Consider the following 21,680-nt stretch of genomic DNA (forward strand, 5'->3'; position numbering starts at 1 on the left):
ACTATACGTAAATAAAAACCACGTGCCTCAAAGATGTAAGGTTCGTGCTATCTGGGATCCTTAGGACGTCCCTACCCTAAACCCTACTCTTACCCTAACCCTAACCGTCTGACATTTCAACTTCAAAATTGGGCGGGGACGACGTCCCAAGGATCACAGATAGCAAGGACAAAAGATGCAACTCATAGCGCACATATTTCCTACGCACTGAACACGACATACTGTATGTACAGGTCGAGATTGCTTGACTGATTATGTAGTTTCTCAGCACAGCAAATTAACCTTACCCGAGGTGGCAGCGCTGTGCATTAAGCCCCTAGGGTGGTAACGTGACTCCCCCTGGCATATCAGCCCCTGTCCTCTATTCTCGTCCACCACATCGCCACAGAGGACGTCAAGATCGCATCCATCTTCAACTAGAAATGGTTTACAAACTATATCTGACCCAAGCAGCAATCCTCCCCGATTCCGTACGTATCCGCAAGGAGTCATTCAAATGCGCTGGTGTGCATGCTGGCTGAAGTGTACTCTAGTGAATTTGGGAAAGGTCATTTAAAGTGCAAGGTGAGTGCGCCGAGAATGATTTGTGACAAAGGAAATATCATCAAGAGGCAACAACAGTAACTTCAGGGTTTCATTGCGAAAGCGCCTTTACACAAGAGCACGGAATAATCATGCCTGTACGAAGAGGTCATGTTGCGCCACAAAATACATTTCTTGGAATAATAATACGGAAATTCGAGGGACAGAGTAAGTATACCATCCCTGGTATCCTCGTGTTAATCTAAAGTGTTGTTCTTGGCATTGTGGCGCTTGTGTTTTATTAGTCTGTTTGTGGGTATAGAGTTGGCATAAAGTTACATTTTTAAAGCTGTTTGATCTTATGAATCAACATGCATATTTATCCATTTAAGAATGGATTTGTTAATTTTAAGAATGCGTTAGAGTAACACATCAAGCAGTGTCAAGAATGTATTATGTTATGCTCTAGTCTAAGTCTGTTCTCAGAAATCAAGTGCTATTTGACAACTTCTCAAATTATACCACCTTTGTATTAATTATATCAAATACTGGACTGTCTTCAATTTACAAATACTCTTAAAATGTTCATAAACCTCCAATCTAGAGACTACATCCCAATTGGTTTGATAGCATTGTGTTTTTTTTCTCCTTTTTCTTGCAGATAGGAAATTTGTCATAGCCAATGCCCGGGTGCAGAACTGTGCAATCATCTACTGTAATGATGGCTTCTGTGAGATGACCGGCTACTCCAGATCGGACGTTATGCAGAAGCCGTGCACCTGTGAATTCCTCCACGGCGAGCACACTGACACACATGCCATCAGCCAGGTGGCCCAGGCTCTGATGGGCTCAGAGGAGCTCAAGGTGGAAATCACATATCATCGCAAAGATGGTGAGTCAGTGTCAACCGGGCCAGCAACAGAGAGGTGTTGTTATACACTAGGTGTGACATGCTGTCTCTGAGAAATCATAAGCTACAGTCTCGCCACAAGACGTCCACCTCAATATTTGAGTCCCAAATGGCACTCTATTCTCTATGTAGTGCACGACTATTGACTAGAGCCCTTTGGGTTCTAGTGCACTATAAAAGGGAATAGGGTGCCATTTGGGATGTAGACTTGTTTTGGTTATATGTGCTGATATCCTACTAGAGAGAATCGGTGAACACAGTAGAGATGAGGTTATACCGTTTTGACAGTGCACTTGACAGCGAGAAGTAATGAGAGCCTTTCTTTCCATTAAGAAAATGTCTCCATTGACCTGTGCAATAAATGTTGCTATTCATGTGGACGGAGCAAACAACATTTATAGGAAATGACTATCAATATCCATATTTCCTATCTATGTAGAATGTGGATCTTCCTTTGCATTTACTGAACTATGCTACTTTTTGAAAATATTGTATTTAGCTACCATCAATAACAATTTTGGTCTTAAACCATTATGGATATCATTGTTTTGATGAGGTATGATGTGAGAGAGTTTCAGCAAATGTTATTATACTCTAAGCGAGGAAGCAAGATAACCTTTGACAATGATCTCTGGCTTGATAAAAAAAAAAAATGCCATTGCATAATGGAGGTGTAATCAGTGGCTTGGCAGACAATACCAGAAGACTGAACATTCCAATTTATTAAAGACCTTGGCATTGGAGAGGTATTATAGCAATATACAGCATCTAGGAGCATGAACCAGCATATTATCAATTTCCAATGTATTTTATGTATAGTAGAGACTGGCAGTGGCAATATGGTAGTTTGTACCTTCTCTTAGTCCTACTGTGACTAAGATACATGCAGTAGAGAGAGTGGATCTTGACTCTGACAAGGTCAATGGGGCTTGGTCAGCTGCCATGACACAATAGGGAGTAGTGTGTTGTCTGTGACTGACAGAGGAAAGGAAAGTGCTGTCTCAGTTCACTCTAGAGCACAGTATACTGCGACTCACCTGCCTTCCTCCAAGGCTGTTCCAGACTATTTTAATGGGGATACGAATAGCTAACAGCGAATCAATGTAGTCTTGTTTCACAATGAAAATAAATCAATGAATGACTGCAGTATTTGCATGCCGTCCTATAAAATCTCTCAACAGTGGAGAGATGGGCCATGCCCAGCCACAACCCTTATAGAGAAATCTATGAGAGTCTGAACAAAATAATTCATCTAGTAATCAATGTACCATCATCAGAGTGGAACCAGGGCTACATTCCAAATAGTACCATATTCCCTACATAGTGCACTACTTTTGACCAGAGCCCTATAGGCTGTGGTCAAAATTAGTGCACTATATAGCAAATAGGGCACCATTTGGGATGCGGCCCAGCTTCAAAAAGGTGGGCTTTTCTGTTTTCCTCTCAATTTCTTTCCAACGCAAATTAGATCTAACTGTCAGTTCAGAGTTTTTCCCATAGAGATCCTATTCTAATTCCTTATTCTATGGCTTTTCCTGACCATATGAACTGAGCAGGAAAAGGACATGTGAGTTGCCATACTGAGCTTATCCCTGTGAGGGGTGACACCAGGTCTCATTCTAACTGTACTGTACATTATGTCTATGAGGCATTGTTATTCAAGCATAAGGTCCTTGACTCCTCTAGATGTAATCCAAAAGCAGATGTTGTTATTATCTAGTCTATCCTTGTTTGACTGTTCTCGTGAGGACCTTCAGTCCTCTTTGGGTTCCATTTTCTTGGGCCACTATCTCCATATGGGTGGAGTTCTTTTTTAGCTTGACTCTAGACATGATATGAACCATAGTCAGTGCAGGCAGCAGTACTGCCGCCCTCTGTAAAGTTGCAGTGAATTAAAATGAAGTTGCTGCTCAATGACATAAATCTACAAATGTAATGCCACCTCCTGCCATTTTCAGGCAGTTTTGGTCAGTATAATTCACCCCTCAAAGTCAATGCAGGGATAGTATATGATGACAGGAAGGCAGGTTGTATTTTTTGTTCCCCCGGTTCACGGCAATAAAGAACGTTGAACCCAACTTATTGTCTGCTGTTCACTATACTGTGTACATGACTGTAGATTCACCGAAAACTTCCAATAGTTCCATTTGTTTTCTTCCAGCAGCAGCAGTCGTCAGCCTAGACATTTCTGCTAATCACGTGGAAATCAGAGCCAGATGCTCCTCGAGTAAGTCGAATAGATTGTTTTAGAATCCTGGAGAAAGACAATTACACAAAGTACTCTAGGGAGCCAGTGGTGAGGAGGACTCTTTGAACATGTACCATCTCTGAAGAGCAGGGTTTTAAAGTCACTTTAGTCCCTGTGTAGTTCTGTATAAACTCAATGTGTCAATCATGGTTAATAAGGAATGGGAGCAGAGTAAAAGCCATACAACACATTCAAACTTAATCATTACACTTTCTCTCTCTCCCTCCCTCCCTCCCTCCCTCCTGTGCCTCAAGACAGGACTCTTAATACTCCTCCGAGGAGTCTAGAGTGAGCCGCAGAGCTCATGAATAAAGATGTCAGCGATGACACTGCAGTGACTGGGAGTGAGCAGCTTACAGCGTAAATGCATTACAGGGCTATGGAAGGACACAATCCACAGGCTCCCATAGATGGGGACACAAATGCAAGATTCATGACATCCTTGAGAGCAATGGGCCTATCGACGCAAGTTGTTTGTCGTCTTCTCCTTTGACCCCATTTTGCTAAAGCATTTTGCTAAAGCATTTTGCTAAAGCCTATCACATTTCACCTAGTGTAAATGACATTAGAGACAGTGTTGACAGCATAGAGAAATAGTTGAGCATTAGGATGAATAGGCGATAGTGTCACGGCAAGTAGTAGGAAGTGTGGGTCTGACCAATATTAAATCATGACTCACAACTCGATGGTGTTAAACCTTAGGTGCTCTCTCCCTCTCACTGACTACAGGAGCACGATACTATCAAATGAATCATAGTCATGCAGACATGTTAGTATAAAACTGTAGATGGGAATAGTCATGCTTAATATAAGCATCTCCAATTGGGTTTTCATACTGTGTCATGTTCCCACTGTGGGGGGATCTTGAAATGCACTGTCAGTGTTTGAGAAAGCCCGGTGATGACATCATCAGCAACACATCTCTAGCTCTTTGCCCTGCAAAAAGCTGAAATGTTAAGCTGCTTATGTGTATGCTTCGAAATAAAGCAGAAGGACAATTAAGACCACAGTGAGATACACAGCCAAAACAGTCGCCACAGGGACATCATCTTTCATCTCGGTGTTGAACAGTAAATGGTTGCGAGAGGAGATAAATCCATAATCACGTCTTCCCTCTCAAAGAAGATTCCTAATCAATGAGATAAATACCTTCCTTTGCTGGGCTTTGTAAAACGATCCTATTCTGAGGGGTGTAATAATACTTTGGAACTGAATGAGTGAGAACAAAAGGAAGCTGACACTGAGCAGCATGCTGAAGTTAAATACATAACAGCCCCAGCATAGCTAGCCGTGCAGCTGAGGTATGCGTGGGTGCAGGGTTTCAAAGGTGACTCCCCTTTGAGGAGCTGAAGGGCCGTCTCCCCCCGCTGCAGGGTGATGGGGAGGAGGGAGACGACCCTTCAGGGGGGGACACAGGGAACCCACAGTTGGCTGCTGCGGGAGACCTGGATGGCTGCGCTCAAAAATAGGTGCATGCATTTTTTTTTTATCTTAGCCTCTTTGGTTACTCCCAGTATGTCGCAAAACACATTTAGTGTTTGCCAAGGTCAGATGTTTATTAGTTAATGATTGGATGAAATTAAAACATATCAGGTTTTAATTAGATTAGTAGATTTTGTAGAAGTCTTCAATAAAATGAGCCTGGTTTATTCTCCAAAGATATAAATGCTGTTCTAGACAGGCTCTCTGTAATTATTATCTGACAAAAAGCTAATTAACACTGAATTGGTAGCAGATGGAGTATTGGACAGCACATCACGAACACACGCCTCGGCCAGTCGCCCTACATATCCACATATGAATTCATATCTCCATTTCATGGGGGACCCTGTTGAATCCAATCCAACGGCCACCAAACCATCTGGTTTACTTCCAATTAGCTTTTGCCAGTAATTAGCTATTTCAGCCCATTAGATGACAACTATCAGCTAGCTGGCTAGCTAGCAAAACACATACAGTAAGATGCACTTGAAATTGGTGTTCATCTTGATGACTTGGAGGACACTGATTAAAGATGAAAGTAGGCCATGATGACTAGCTTAGGGCTGTCTAACACAGGCGAGATATGGCCACATGGCCAACAGACTCCAAACAAAGGGTTAGTATGCCTTCCCTCCCCTTACATATTCCCCTCTTGATTGGCTATGCCCCAGTGCGGTTGTGTATGGCCTCCGCAACACAGCCCTGCAACAACCATGTCACATTGTATTAGCACGATAACTATGGAGAGTGTCATGACTCATGTATAGCCTGCTCCATCTGGAACTGCTGTTTTTCTCTCTAAATGTTGTGATTCATAGCAAGCATAGAAAATGAAGATCAGTGTTAAATGTCTTTAATATGGGAATGTTTCTCCCTCATTGCACTAGCAACCCCATTTAACCTTAAGACAAGTCTGCTGAACAAAATAACAAAAATGTGTGCCTATATCAATGTTGTTTTCATTAATATAATGTACCCATAAACATCCTAAATAGTATGAGTGAGCACTGAAGATCATATGTAAAAAAAAAAAGAGATGGGAAGCACTGCTCATTACTAACTGTCCTAACCCCTTTAAAAATAATTGTAGACTTCTCTTTCTCGTAAGAATGCTTCTGTACAGAGAAGTATTTCAAGACTAAGAGCATCACACAGCTGTAGACCTTTAGCAATCAATAATGGCTTGATTAGCAGCCATATTTTCAATTATTGATGGTGGAAATAGAATCTAATGAAATGTCCATCATCTTGAAATGGGAACGGATATCAATACAGCACTGTATCTATGTATTCACACAGGCACAATACTTCTACTTGACTGGCAAGACATTGACCTTGTGCAGTCATTGGTAAGGAATAATATCTATTTTTATCCATACTTGAAAAGCGTTGAAAGGAAAATGATAGTTTGCAATGTGATGTACGGTCATCATGTGTACAGTATGCAAAGTAACAGTAATTCAGATATATCTGAAGACTTCACTTACTATTGTCAACACATTGAATATAGAGTAAATTAAGAATACATTTCCCTTATCAGCTTTGTCTCTTTGCAGACTTTTGGGAAAATTTGAAATTATAAGACTATCAAATCGTTCAGTTACAACATTATTTTCCTAAACCTAATATCTGTGCATCTTATAAATTACACAATTGCTTTGCCCACTGAGCTTATGCATTCATAGTCAGCTTGATAAAATATTTTTCCATGACAGGTGTATTATCCTTAAAGGTCACAATATCACTAAGATCTGCATTCCTCTGTGGCCTGGAATCTGACATTCAATGGGACCAAGGTAAAAGCGCTGGAAATCTCATTTGACCTTCTGCGAGTCTGAAGACAGTGATCATGCTGGGGGGCTGAGAGAGCACCTTAGGGGGTGAAGGGGCTGCTAGGGTGACACTTGAAGTGAAACTTGAACCCACCAACTGGAATTGATGATAGACATCCAATCACTGGTAGAGACACTAATGTACACTATTAGACCTTGGATTCTCCTGAACCTACCACTTTCAATTATCATTACCCAACCTGCCTGCAAATGATCTACAACTCACAGGTGTTAACTCGGTCGTATTCGTTAGTGCACACCATCTTTCTTATTGGACAAGTTCAGTTAGTCCCTCCCCGTTTCAGTCCGTTGTTTTCCATTTGGTGCCTAGTGAATACAACCCTGTACACAACTAATGACACACTCATTTAGGATATGTATAGCACTGAATAACACATCTTAAACCATAGGTCAAATGCACCACTAAATGCTCTTATTGCACATTTCTCAGTGCTTTTTAGTGTGATTTACCACCAACCTGAGAGGTGCACATACTGTACGCAACACTGTTTATTCTGGCAGCTTTCCACAATCATGCACGTAGTCTGATTTGATCCGTGTCCTGGCAGAGGGAATGAACTGGGGAATTCTCTATTCAATCAACACACCAGAGTCTGTCTGCCATAACAATCCTTCCTAATGACAATGAAAGGATGTGAATAGTCTCCTGACCACATGAAACCAGGAGTAGGAAATGATTGGAGTAAGCATGTGTTTGTGCATTTGTGTGTATGTTAACATTGTAACGTTAAACCATCTTATAATATGATAGAATCATCTTGAGATCACATGACTAGGCTGGATGTATCATCAGAACATCATAAATATCTAAAATGATGATTCGGATTCTGCCATTCATCGCCCCAGTGGAGGTAAAAGGAGGATGTTGGCTAACATACACCTGAGTAGAGGTGACTTTCAGCGGGGGAGGAGGCACCCAAATAGGGACCCAAATAGCTCAGCCTTTTAGCAGGGTATTGTTTTCCCATCTGGTAAGTTAAATCAATTCCCAAACATGCTTCCGCTGAATCATACTGGCCCCCTCTTGGGTCCAAATGGGTCTCCTCTTTCCTGCTGCATTTTCTTTACTCTGCTCACACAGTAGCTAGTTTCCACAGATCTAAAACATGACGCAATGTGAAACATTCATGTATGCCAACTAACAGATACAAGATCCGTGTATACACTGAATAATTTATTGCTGAGATAGATGTCTAAGAATATGAATAGGGGTAATTTCCATCATGTAATTGTGGGGAATCCTAAATGCAGTTAACTAAAATCGATGAATGATTAATGATTAAAAGCAATGACGAGCAGTATTGATATCAGAGGAGATGAGTGAGGAGTTTTGTACACCAGACTTTGTTATAACCCATACCAGATGAAGGTGCTACACTTATTACCAATACCCCACAATTACAATAATTGTGATATGTGGTTGACTTACCTAGCTATTTTAAGTTGAATGCACTGACTTTAAGTCGCTCTGGATAAGAGTGTCTGCTAAATGTAAAAATAAAAATCCAATAAAAATGTAAATGTTATTCACAGTTTTGGAAATAAAATATTGTTGTGAAGAATGGTCATTCCATGGGGGCTGCTGATGCATGGAGGCATCCTATTAAAGTCTGACGTGTAAATGCAGTCCAACAGAGGTTTGTTATATTTAATCAGACAGACAGCCTACTGCTAATGAATGTGACTGGCAGTGTGGATGTGAGATCCAGCTCTGAGGAGATTACTGTGAACACTGGTAATGTGTCCTCTGCTAGCCTGGCTGGTAGACGGGGAGAGACACATTTGCATAGGGACGGATGGGCATCTTTTGATATTTTGTGCGTATTGCTTATTATTGCACATCAGGTGTTCTACCTAGAAGAGCAGCAGATGTGTGGCTTGTTTTATGAGGGCAGCGAGACTCTGGGAGAAATGGAGTCCCATTGATGAAAGGTTTTATTTCTGTCTAGAAGTGATGCTTCTACTCTGCATGACTCTGAATTAGTCTGAACCTGCTTTTTACAATTCAATGATAATGCCGATGGCATTATAATGCAGTGGGAGATATAGGGTTATGGAGGCTGCACTAGGAGATTAGGGCTGGAAAATCAACAGTTGATCTAATGACAGATTTAGCCACCAGATAAATCGACATCATCAGTGGCAAGGCTGTATTAATTTTTAAACCATGTATATAGGCATCAGGAGACCACCCTCAACCTCCTGGCCCTCCATTTTCTGATGACAATGTGCGCTTATGAAATTATTTTCTTTGCGATAAGAACTGCAGTGGTCCATGTTTGCTGTGATGTAGTGTACTATAAAATAGATGGCTCTCCTATTCCTACCACCTTGCCCAGTCATATTCAAGGTTAGAACTACTTTTCTAGGGGTTCTGATGCTTCTAACCTTGATTTGCATTTTGATAACATACAGTATCTACAGTATTTCACTTTTTAATGTGTATAGTATTGCTTACTAGGTGTTGTCCAATGAATTCTGCAACCACTCCCTCTTCAAATCAGGGTTGATTAGAAGAAGCTGTTCAAAAGAGGATATTGCATTATCATATCTTTGTACTCCCTGACGAAGGCCATGCAGCCGAAATGCATCAGTTTTTACTCTTTGTTTCCATTGAACATGCAATACAAACAAAGGCATTTTAATTAATTATATGAAGAGTGCCTTGGTCTTCCTTTCTTTTGAAGGAATGCCTCTTATTCAAATTATATAGCCGCACAAACATACATAGTTTATACTTGTTTATATGGAAGGACCCTTAACATTTCAGTATTTACAGTGGGGAAAAAAAGTATTTAGTCAGCCACCAATTGTGCAAGTTCTCCCACTTAAAAAGATGAGAGAGGCCTGTAATTTTCATCATAGGTACACGTCAACTATGACAGACAAATTGAGGAAAAAAATTCCAGAAAATCACATTGTCGGATTTGTAATGAATTCATTTGCAAATTATGGTGGAAAATAAGTATTTGGTCACCTACAAACAAGCAAGAATTCTGGCTCTCACAGACCTGTAACTTCTTCTTTAAGAGGCTCCTCTGTCCTCCACTCATTACCTGTATTAATGGCACCTGTTTGAACTTGTTATCAGTATAAAAGACACCTGTCCACAACCTCAAACAGTCACACTCCAAACTCCACTATGGCCAAGACCAAAGCGCTGTCAAAGGACACCAGAAACAAAATTGTAGACCTGCACCAGGCTGGGAAGACTGAATCTGCAATAGGTAAGCAGCTTGGTTTGAAGAAATCAACTGTGGGAGCAATTATTAGGAAATGGAAGACATACAAGACCACTGATAACCTCCCTCGATCTGGGGCTCCATGCAAGATCTCACCCCGTGGGGTCAAAATGATCACAAGAACGGTGAGCAAAAATCCCAGAACCACACGGGGGGACCTAGTGAATGACCTGCAGAGAGCTGGGACCAAAGTAACAAAGCCTACCATCAGTAACACACTACGCCGCCAGGGACTCAAATCCTGCAGTGCCAGATGTGTCCCCCTGCTTAAGCCAGTACATGCCCAGGCCCGTCTGAAGTTTGCTAGAGTGCATTTGGATGATCTAGAAGAGGATTGGGAGAATGTCATATGGTCAGATGAAACCAAAATATAACTTTTTGGTAAAAACTCAACTCGTCGTGTTTGGAGGACAATGAATGCTGAGTTGCATCCAAAGAACACCATACCTACTGTGAAGCATGGGGGTGTAAACAACATGCTTTGGGGCTGTTTTTCTGCAAAGGGACCAGGACGACTGATCCGTGTAAAGGAAAGAATGAATGGGGCCATGTATCGTGAGATTTTGAGTGAAAACCTCCTTCCATCAGCAAGGGCATTGAAGATGAAACGTGGCTGGGTCTTTCAGCATGACAATGATCCCAAACACACCTCCCGGGCAACGAAGGAGTGGCTTCGTAAGAAGCATTTCAAGGTCCTGGAGTGGCCTAGCCGGTCTCCAGATCTCAACCCCATAGAAAATCTTTGGAGGGAGTTGAAAGTCCGTGTTGCCCAGCGACAGCCCCAAAACATCACTGCTCTAGAGGAGATCTGCATGGAGGAATGGGCCAAAATACCAGCAACAGTGTGTGAAAACCTTGTGAAGACATACAGAAAACGTTTGACCTGTGTCATTGCCAACAAAGGGTATATAACAAAGTATTGAGAAACTTTTGTTATTGACCAAATACTTATTTTCCACCATAATTTGCAAATAAATTCATTAAAAATCCTACAATGTGATTTTCTGGATTTTTTTTTCTAATTTTGTCTGTCATAGTTGACGTGTACCTATGATGAAAATTACAGGCCTCTCTCATCTTTTTAAGTGGGAGAACTTGCACAATTGGTGGCTGACTAAATACTTTTTTTCCCCACTGTATTTCTGTATACGATGCCTTTCTGAGAAGCTTGTTTGGTATCCTTTGAAATAAGTGAGCAACACAATTTTCCTGACATTGATGCACTACCGAGGCCTCGGGGAAGCTGGCCTAACATATTGCACCGGCTCTAAATAGATTGGAGGACCCTAAGGAATCGAAACCCATTTTTCCTGTATCATCATTATTGTTGGTAATTAGGTTGTAGTGCAGCTTTAGCATATGTGTTATAACTAATTGACACAGAATTCAGCCGAGTTGAGCTAACTGGAAGAGCACAGTCAGTTTCACTTAAAAAGGTGCTGATGGCGTTGTCAACTTTTTCTTCCTTTATTATTACAGCAAGTCTCAGCTATAGCATGTGAAGCATTCAGACTGGCAGATTGTTGTTGTTTTGATGTAGTGTCTCCAGCAGTGCTGAAATCATTTGCAATCTGTTAAAACCCTACTAAGTTCTGGTGTGGATATTCTGATCGTTTTTAGGGGTTTGCGTGACATTTGAAAGATTCAAACAGGCAACATTTGCTGTCATGTACAAAATATTTAGTATGACCATTACCTAATGTAACACTGATTTGGTGCTGAGATTATTAAGCTTTGATTAAATGTTGCATTCAATGTTTTGCATATACTATATTGTAGCCTAACTGTTTAAGTTTCCATAAAACACACATTCACTGGGTGGGGGTCGGTTGTTTTTCTTGCTCCATTCTGCCTGGAGAAATTCAACCCAAGGTACTGATCCTTCTATAATCCAGTCAGTGCATTCCAGATATTGCCACCTTATGGGCATAAGAAAGGGACTTTGTCTCAAATGGCAGCCTATTCCCTAGTGCACTACTTTTGACCGGGGACGCAGCCAAGGTCTTGATAGTGGATTTTTCCTGCACTTGAGGAGGCAGCTCAGCAGTAGTGGGTCTGGTATGACCCACTACAAACCCTGAGAGTTGACTCTGTTCCAAGCATAGTCCTGTCAGTCTTATGTGTGCATTGTAAATTATACCCTTTTCCCTGTATAGTGCACTGCTTTTTACCAGAGCCCTATGAACCCTAGTCAAAAGTAGTGCACTATAAAGGGAATAGGGTACCATTTGGGCACATTCTATGTGTGCAATGTGAAGCTCTGGCCTGTGTGCTGTAGCCAGGATGGGCTGAGGGCAACATGACCATGTTTTACCTCTGGGCCTTTTATCACATAAAAGCACGCTATAAGGTGCTCTCTTGACCAGTCTGTGTCCATGTCAAATCAGCAAACTGCCTTACTATCATAAAGCTAGGGAATTCATGATGAACACTTAGCACTAAGAGAGGTGTTAGCAACATGACATTACAATATCAATATTGCTAGTGGAAAAATAATAATTGGAATAATAATCATCCCTCTAAGTATTGCCGTCTAGGTGTTGAAGTAATTTTTTGCAGGACACTTTTTTCTCTCCTCGGAAGCTTTAGAAAAAATCCAACTCTCAACATTATATTATTATTAAAAAGGAGCCTTCTCAGGTACAGTAGCAGGCATCCATCTTAGAATGGGTTAGAAGTTATACTGTAGTGGAGCTCAACTATGGAAGGAGAAGATGAGGTGCATTAGCTTTTAGACATGACAGGTTTATTATTTCTTACAGGGACGGACTTCCAGTGCTACACTCACATAATCCCGGTGAAGAACGAGGAAGGCGTAGTGATGTTGTTCATTCTAAACTTTGATTACGTACTTGAGGAAGGAAGCAGCGACTCGACAGAGAAGCTGAATCACTCATCCCCGGAAAGAACTGATTCCAGTGAGTATCCAGATTCCTGCCCTGTATATGTCTGCTGGTAATGTGGTATTACCTTTGTTTTGTACTGAAATGTAATGTTTCATCCCAAATGGCACCCTATTTCCTATATAATTCACTACATTTGACCCTGGTCAAAAGTAGTGCACTATATAGGGAATAGGGTTCCATTTAGGACACAGCCTATGTAATGATGTAAGACTGCAGCTAGATCAGAGGAAGCTCATCCCATTGGAAGTCCTAACTGACTTTCCAGTCCACTAATAGAAGTGCCTTCCTTCCAGTTCCCAAAGACACACTCCTCTTCAATAGAAGGGCAATTGCACATATGGATTCTACTAATTGTGATTATTCATGCTATCCTCATCTACATCTGCAAGAGGCTAATTAAGCAAATCAGAGAGATTCAAATCCAAATTCCTGGAACAAATGTAGCTTAAAGAAACTGTCCAGTGTTTCCAGATTTTATGACATATGACCTATAATTAATAACAATATGAGTGAAATAGTTTTCTTAAAAAAAATTTGTAATTATGTACAGTGCCAGTCAAAAGTTTGGACACACCTACTCATTCAAGGGTTTTTCGTTATTATTACTATTTTCTACATTGAACCTATGTTATACATTTCTTACCTCCTGTTTTAGGAACTGAGTACTGCTCCTATATATAGGACCTTCCACCCCCAACTGGGATATGGATGCCTGATGAAGACCTAAGGGTCGAAACGTTGTTATAAATAAATATCACCTGGGAGGATGAGCAGCATTGTGCAGCGTTTTCCTTTCTGTTTTTCATGAATTTGCCTACAACTCCAGCACCTGCGGAAAGTACCTGGATGTGCCTATGTCCTTCAGCTTTTGTAGAATGATAGTGAAGACATCAAAACTATTAAATAACACATATGGAATCATGTAGTAACCAAAAAAGTGTTAAACAAATCAAAATATATTTAATATTTTAGATTCTTCAAAGTAGCCACCCGTTGCCTTGATGACAGCTTTGCACACTCTTGGCATTCTCTCAACCAGCTTCACCTGAATGCTTTTCCAACAGTCTTGAACGAGTTCCCACATATGCTGAGCACTTGTTGGCTGCTTTTCCTTCACCATGAAGGCCTGATTTACGCAGCCTCCTCTGAACAGTTGATGTTGAGATGTGTCTGTTACTTGAACTCTGTGAAGCATTTATTTGGGCAGCAATCTGAGGCTGGTAACTCTAATGAATTTATCCTCTGCAGCAGAGGTAACTCTGGGTCTTCCTTTTCTGTGGTGGTCCTCATGAGAGCCAGTTTCATCATAGCGCTTGATGGTTTTTGCGACTGCACTTGAAGAAACGTTCAAAGTTCTTGAAATGTTCCGTATTGACTGACCTTCATGTCTTAAAGTAATGATGGACTGTCGTTTCTGTATGCTTATTTGATCTGTTCTTGCCATAATATGGACTTGATATTTTACCAAATAGGGCTATCTTCTGTATACCACCCCTACCTTGTCACAACACAATTGATTGGCTGAAACGCATTAAGCAGGAAAGAAATTCCACAAATTAACTTTTAACAAGACACACCTGTTAATTGAAATGCATTCCAGGTGACTACCTCATGAAGCTGGTTGAGAGAATGCCAAGAGTGTGCAAAGCTGTCATCAAGGCAAAGGGGGGCTACTTTGAAGAATCTAAAATCTAAAATATATTTTAGATTTGTCTAACACTTTTTTGGTTACATGATTCCATATGTGTTATTTCATAATTTTGATGTCTTCACTATTATTCTACAATGTAGAAAATGGTAAACATAAAGAAAAACACTTGAATGAGTAGGTGTGTCCAAAGTTTTGACTGGTACTGTATGTTAAAAATAAGCTTTTATGTGTCTGAATGTTGTGGGCATATATATCGCTCATAAAAAATATTCATGCGAGTACACTGCTGATTGGCCAGCTCAGCCAATGAGCCAACATTACATCATGTTCGATGTCGGAAATAGCAATCATTTTTTAAACAGTCTGTTTGAGATACAAGTTTGAGGTGTTTGTTTTTAAAGTGTTTTCACCAATTTATGGTTTGGTCACAAATATGAGTATAGGACGAGTCAACAACATGATTTGGGTATGAGTTAACAGAATATTAACTTTTAAAAGTGATGTTCACCGGACAGTTACTTTAACATCTGAAAGACAGATCACTAGATTGTGTTTCTCTTCACAAGTCAACTGAATAGAAATCTGAACCTAATAGATAATGGGCTGTTTTTCTATCTATCTATCTGACTTGTTCTCCCCACTGTATATATATATATATATATATATATATATATATCAGCTGCTTCCATAGGATGAATGGATACAGATGCCTTTTTACCGGCGGGAGAGCTTTTGCATGGCCTTTTTTATTCCACAATTTATTTGGCCTCTGTCATTGTGGAATATTGGCATCTCTTTATTTTGCTTCAGCTGTGCTTATTTTTAGATGAGAACAAAGCAGTGGTATTTGAACTGGGGGCCGTGTCTCTTTACCATCTTCTCCACTGCTGTGTGTCAGAGGGTGTAAATGTCAACAAGACATCTCTGCTTGCTCCTGATTTGGAGGTGCCGAGCATCTCCTCTCACTGAGCAAGGCAGAGCCATCCGCACGTTCAGCATGAATCCTGAACACTGCACTGCACCCAAGGCGGTGGGGGTTGTGTGCGTGTCCTCTGTGTGTGTCGTGTGCGTGTTGTGGGTGTCATCTGTGTGTGCATCATCTGTGTGTGTGTTAGTGTGTGTGTGTGTGTTCATAACGCCACTGATCAGAGCTGATTGCTTGCTTTCATGCTAAAGGTCTTCACTGAGGGGAACAAACGCCACAGAAGGAAGGGACAGATAAGCATCTGGTGTGATCGATCAGCAGATTCCTCACCACAAGCACACTTATGACCAGTGCTTTATCCATTTTATGCATAGGCTTGCTGTTATTGGCCTCATATAAATATGCTTTCCTTGCAAAGTGATTTTGGGGGCAATGGGGAACTAATTATGAGCCTATGCATACTGTCTCCAGGTATCATAGCAACTAGCACAATAGTACGAGCAAAGGAGAGAATAATCCCTTCTTCACAGTCTGCACACAGAACCCCCTTCTCAGCATTTTCAAGATGCCATCAAGACCTGAGCAAATAGAAGTAAAAAATTACCAGGAAAAGTGATGCGTTGGACCGTATGAAAATGAATCTTTCCTCAATGCTATTTATAAGGAAATGACGGTGGTATAGATTCACATAAAATACAATACATTATTTGAATTTAGGACTTAATTGTCAGCTAAATTCACTGGGTGCAACCAAGAGCTTTTCTTCCTCTTTGAACCATTTAATTCTAATTTCATACAGAGTTATTGCGACGGATTAATAGCTGCTGTATGAAATGGAAAATGAATGTGTTTAGAGCAAATGACGCCTAGAAGGCTTAGTGGTATAATAGAGAAAGAGTACCACATGCTCTCTCTTTCTTCCCAATGGAAATAAATACTGTACAGTAGTGGGGATGAAACTAAAAGCATATTCTAAATTTAATTCCCTGTCTTCTTGCTTCTGTATTGCTTCTATATCCTGTTCCTTTGACATTTCTACAAAACACACAGGAACTGTGTTCTACATAAGTACATTTTGACATAAGCAGGAGTAAAATACTAAAACAGCCATTATTAATTCAGAAGGCTCAGTGAGGATCAAGTGCTCCCTGCCCTACCATTCATAAATCAACAGCTTCTATCTGCATTCATACAAAGCATGTGTCAGAGCTCGTGAAGGAGGCCTTGTCTGGTGATGCTGGGTTTACAGCTTGATGTCATTTGCATACAGATTAAACCAGTGAGAGGAGGAAAGCAGCAATAAATCCATTAGGCTACTACAAAAAAACTGTATGTAGGCTTGCAAAATGTTGGTAACTTTCCCACATTTCTTTCCCCAATATCCTGTTTGGAGGATTCCGGATTTCCTTCTTATTTCCTGCTGATTCCGGGAATCTTCCATCTGGGATTTCATGACATTTTGGAAAAGCTACCAGAACTTTGCAACCCTAACTTTATACTTCTGGAACTTGGAGTTCACCTGAAACAAGCAGCCCTCTACTTTCCTCTGGCATCTCAGATTATTGTAAATCAATACACCTACTGTGATGAGGTGATGTTGAAGGAGTCAGGCGCAGGAGGGTAAATCACAGAATAACAGGCTGTATTCCGCAAATACAGGGTTACACAGAAATGCGTCAAACACTCTAGTGCGCAAAACAAGCGCACTGGAAAATACAAGGCACACAGGGAAGTATCCCGGCGATACAAAATACACGGAGCTCCACCGAGCTTCACTATCCTCCACAATAAACAATCACACACAAAGACAAGGGGGCAGAGGGAACACTTATACAGGTACTGATGAGGGGATATGAACCAGGTGTGTGTAATAAACAAGACAAAACAAATGGAATGATGAGATGAGGAGCGGCAGTGGCTAGAAGGCCGGTGACGACGAACGCCGTAGCTTGCCCGAACAAGGAGAGGTGGCAGCTTCGGAGGAAGTCGTGACACCTACAGTAGAGACGCTGAGGCATCTATTCCTATGTCCATAAAGAAGGCAGGTCAAAATTGCAGATTTTCTGCCATTAGGGGCTATTTCAGTGGCCTGTCCAGGGGCCCTGTTGAGTGTGATGGCTTTATTGTGTATTAGGGTTGTAACATAAGCAAATGTGGTTGGGGAATGGAAACAGATGGCAGTGACATGATGCAAGGAGGGTGCTGAACGATGGCTGCCTCATATTTATGAGTGAGCCTGGGGCTCACTTTCACCCCTTCTATTGTTAATGAACCCAAACTACAGTTCCCTCACCGTTTTTATATGTGCCTGTGTGTCCACTCTGAAGACTTTACTGGACAGTGGACACACATGAGATACTGGACACACCATCTCAGTTAAATTAAGGAAGGAGATTCATTTTACGTTGTGTTTCCACTTATAACCTTGAACGCGATATGATACATTATGATACGCTGCGGCGTACGCCAATAGATAGTGCCCATTTATCAAAGTTTAATTTCTTAATCATCAAATAAGAAAGAACACTATGACAGGCGTAACAGCAGTATACACACTATGCACCGAGGGGTAATGGGGCGATCAAGGTTATTCAGTCACGTACCATTAAATGCCATTGGATTAGAGGTCGATTCTCCTGCTTTCTGCTTTCTCTGTTTGATCATGAACACATAAGGTAATCCAATTATAGAATTCCACACAATCAGAGAAATGAAAGTGCACCTTCCAGCTCAAAGAACAGTAATGACATTTGCATTCATTGAAAATGTGACTGAATTGACTAAAGAGTTGTTGCTATTGCTATGCTTTAGATCTTTTACATTTTATGTTATACAGTCAAAATCATAATTTCTCATCATTTAATCATTTGATTGTTTAATGCAGGAATAAACACGTCCATCATTTTCTGTTGTTTAGGAAAGGGACGATTCTTCAGATTCCGCCAGGCTGCCTTGAGTCTGGTCTCCAACAAACAGTCTCTTCCACAAGAAGACCCAGATGCCGTCATGGTGGACTCCCTCTCCCCCAAACAGAACGAGGACTCAGTGGCTCTGACCAACTTCCAGTCGCCCCTGACCGAGGACAACTGCAGCCCCACCGATGCCAACGACACACGGGCCCTCATCAGCTCCAGCCACCAGTCCTCCCAGGCCAGTGTGCATGAACCCGGACCCCTGGACCACTCCTCACCCAAGCAGCACCCGTGGGACAGGCTGTACCAGACGGAGGCGCACCAGTCCACCACCTGCCTGGCTCACACCATCTCCAGAGGCAGCATCAGCAGGAGCAGCATGAGGCGAGCCTCCTCCGTCCACGACATAGAAGGCTTCAGTAACTCCAAGAGCATATTCAGGGACCGACACGCGAGTGAAGGTAAAGTAGGAGGATGAAATGTCTAACGAAAGCTTTGTGGTCCCTAGATTTCAAATGGGGACAGAGCTATTATCATCTTTGTGTCCTGTGAGAGCTCCTTGCTCAGGAATTGTGTATTATAGTATACTATTATAGATCTATGCCAGCATTATTTGCATCCACACTATTTCTGTCTTCTCTCTTCCTCTCACCACTATGACGCTGCTTTTAGACAATGGTCGCTATATCAGAGGTAACGATGTGTTCCCTGACCATGCTTGTCGTGCATTGGACTGTTTGAAGCATGTATCCCAATCAAGCCAATTGACCAAAATGAGTGATGATGATTTCTCCCTGAAATTCTACTCTCAATGAAGTGCTGCACTTGAGAATGTGTTATGACTGAGACAGTTGAGTGCTTTTGTCATGTCAGCTATTTTAAATGTCTTTAGATGATTGATCAACACCTCCTGAATGAAAGCCTGCTGCCTCCACTGAGTGCTAATATTGCCATCCCCACCCAACCCAACACCTGCATGAAAGAAAGCTATTTTGCTTTCTTGGGGGGGAATCAGTGGTCACTATGCTCTGTCTGCTTCCCATGAGTTTCCCTGATCACCAACGCCAACCATCATCAAATATGTGATGTTTGGCTAACTGCTACAGCTTTGACCTCTGTCCACGTACTACACTGCTCAAAAAATAAAGGGAACACTAAAATAACACATCCTAGATCTGAATGAATGAAATAATCTTATTAAATACTTTTTTCTTTACATAGTTGAATGTGCTGACATCAAAATCACACAAAAATTATCAATGGAAATCAAATGTATCAACTCATGGAGGTCTGGATTTGGAGTCACCCTCAAAATTAAAGTGGAAAACCACACTACAGGCTGATCCAACTTTGATGTAATGTCCTTAAAACAAGTCAAAATGAGGCTCAGTAGTGTGTGTGGCCTCCACGTGCCTGTATGACCTCCCTACAACACCTGGGCATGCTCCTGATGAGGTGGCGGATGGTCTCCTGAGGGATCTCCTCCCAGACCTGGACTAAAGCATCCGCCAACTCCTGGACAGTCTGTGGTGCAACGTGGCGTTGGTGGATGGAGCGAGACATGATGTCCCAGATGTTCTCAATTGGATTCAGGTCTGGGGAACGGGCGGGCCTGTCCATAGCATCAATTCCTTCCTCTTGCAGGAACTGCTGACACACTCCAGCCACATGAGGTCTAGCATTGTCTTGCATTAGGAGGAACCCAGGGCCAACCGCACCAGCATATGGTCTCACAAGGGGTCTGAGGATCTCATCTCGGTACCTAATGGCAGTCAGGCTACCTCTGGCGAGCACATGGAGGGCTGTGCGGCCCCCCAAAGAAATGCCACCCCACACCATGACTGACCCACCGCCAAACCGGTTTGCTGGAGGATGTTGCAGGCAGCAGAACGTTCTCCACAGCATCTCCAGACTCTGTCACGTCTGTCACATGTGCTCAGTGTGAACCTGCTTTCATCTGTGAAGAGCACAGGGCGCCAGTGGAGAATTTGCCAATCTTGGTGTTCTCTGGCAAATGCCAAACGTCCTGCACGGTGTTGGGCTGTAAGCACAACCCCCACCTGTGGACGTCGGGCCCTCATACCACCCTCATGGAGTCTGTTTCTGACCGTTTGAGCAGACACATGCACATTTGTGGCCTGCTGGAGGTCATTTTGCAGGGCTCTGGCAGTGCTCCTCCTGCTCCTCCTTGCACAAAGGCGGAGGTAGCAGTCCTGCTGCTGGGTTGTTGCCCTCCTACGGCCTCCTCCACGTCTCCTGATGTACTGGCCTGTCTCCTGGTAGCGCCTCCATGCTCTGGACACTATACTGACAGACACAGCAAACCTTCTTGCCACAGCTCGCATTGATGTGCCATCCTGGATGAGCTGCACTACCTGAGCCACTTGTGTGGGTTGTAGACTCAGTCTCATGCTACCACTAGAGTGAAAGCACCACCAGCATTCAAAAGTGACCAAAACATCAGCCAGGAAGCATAGGAACTGAGAAGTGGTCTGTGGTCACCACCTGCAAAACCAGTCCTTTATTGGGGGTGTCTTGCTAATTGCCTATAATTTCCACCTGTTGTCTATTCCATTTGCACCACAGCATGTGAAATGTATTGTCAATCAGTGTTGCTTCCTAAGTGGACAATTTGATTTCACAGAAGTGTGATTGACTTGGAGTTACATTGTGTTGTTTAAGTGTTCCCTTTATTTTTTTGAGCAGTGTACTACATGTCCTTTACTAGAGCTATGCTATACTGTATTACCATCTCTCGACAGTAAATTCCTTTGCGTTGTCTTTATGTTCCAGGTCCGTTCAATCATCTCAAGTCCAGTTTGCTGGGCTCCACCTCTGAATCCAACATCAACAAGTACAGCACCATCAACAAGATCCCGCTGATTGCGCTCAACTTCACGGAGCGGAATAATGACAATAAGGCACACTCTCCCCCATCGTCAGAAAACACTATCATAGCACCCAAGGTCAAGGACAGAACGCACAACGTCACTGAAAAAGTCACACAGGTGAGACAATTGGCTGTCTGG

General features: G+C 42.1%; 1 protein-coding gene across 2 annotated transcripts in view; it reads left to right on the top strand.

The window, feature by feature from the left end:
• The first annotated feature begins 249 nt into the window (after positions 1-249).
• LOC121552069 (potassium voltage-gated channel subfamily H member 7) overlaps positions 250-21,680 on the top strand; it is a 54,111-nt gene continuing 32,680 nt past the window's right edge. Inside the window, exons 1-6 of one of the 2 annotated variants that reach the window (XM_041864744.2) lie at positions 250-750; positions 1,184-1,414; positions 13,020-13,175; positions 18,657-19,112; positions 19,324-19,344; positions 21,445-21,659. In XM_041864744.2, coding sequence (XP_041720678.2) covers positions 675-750; positions 1,184-1,414; positions 13,020-13,175; positions 18,657-19,112; positions 19,324-19,344; positions 21,445-21,659 — 1,155 coding nt within the window. In that variant the 5' untranslated portion in view covers positions 250-674. The remainder of the gene's footprint in view (positions 751-1,183; positions 1,415-13,019; positions 13,176-18,656; positions 19,113-19,323; positions 19,345-21,444; positions 21,660-21,680) is intronic. The other variant, XM_041864755.2, reaches the window with a different exon arrangement.

Source organism: Coregonus clupeaformis, chromosome 4, assembly GCF_020615455.1.
Source record: "Coregonus clupeaformis isolate EN_2021a chromosome 4, ASM2061545v1, whole genome shotgun sequence".
Taxonomy (NCBI): Eukaryota; Metazoa; Chordata; class Actinopteri; order Salmoniformes; family Salmonidae; genus Coregonus; species Coregonus clupeaformis.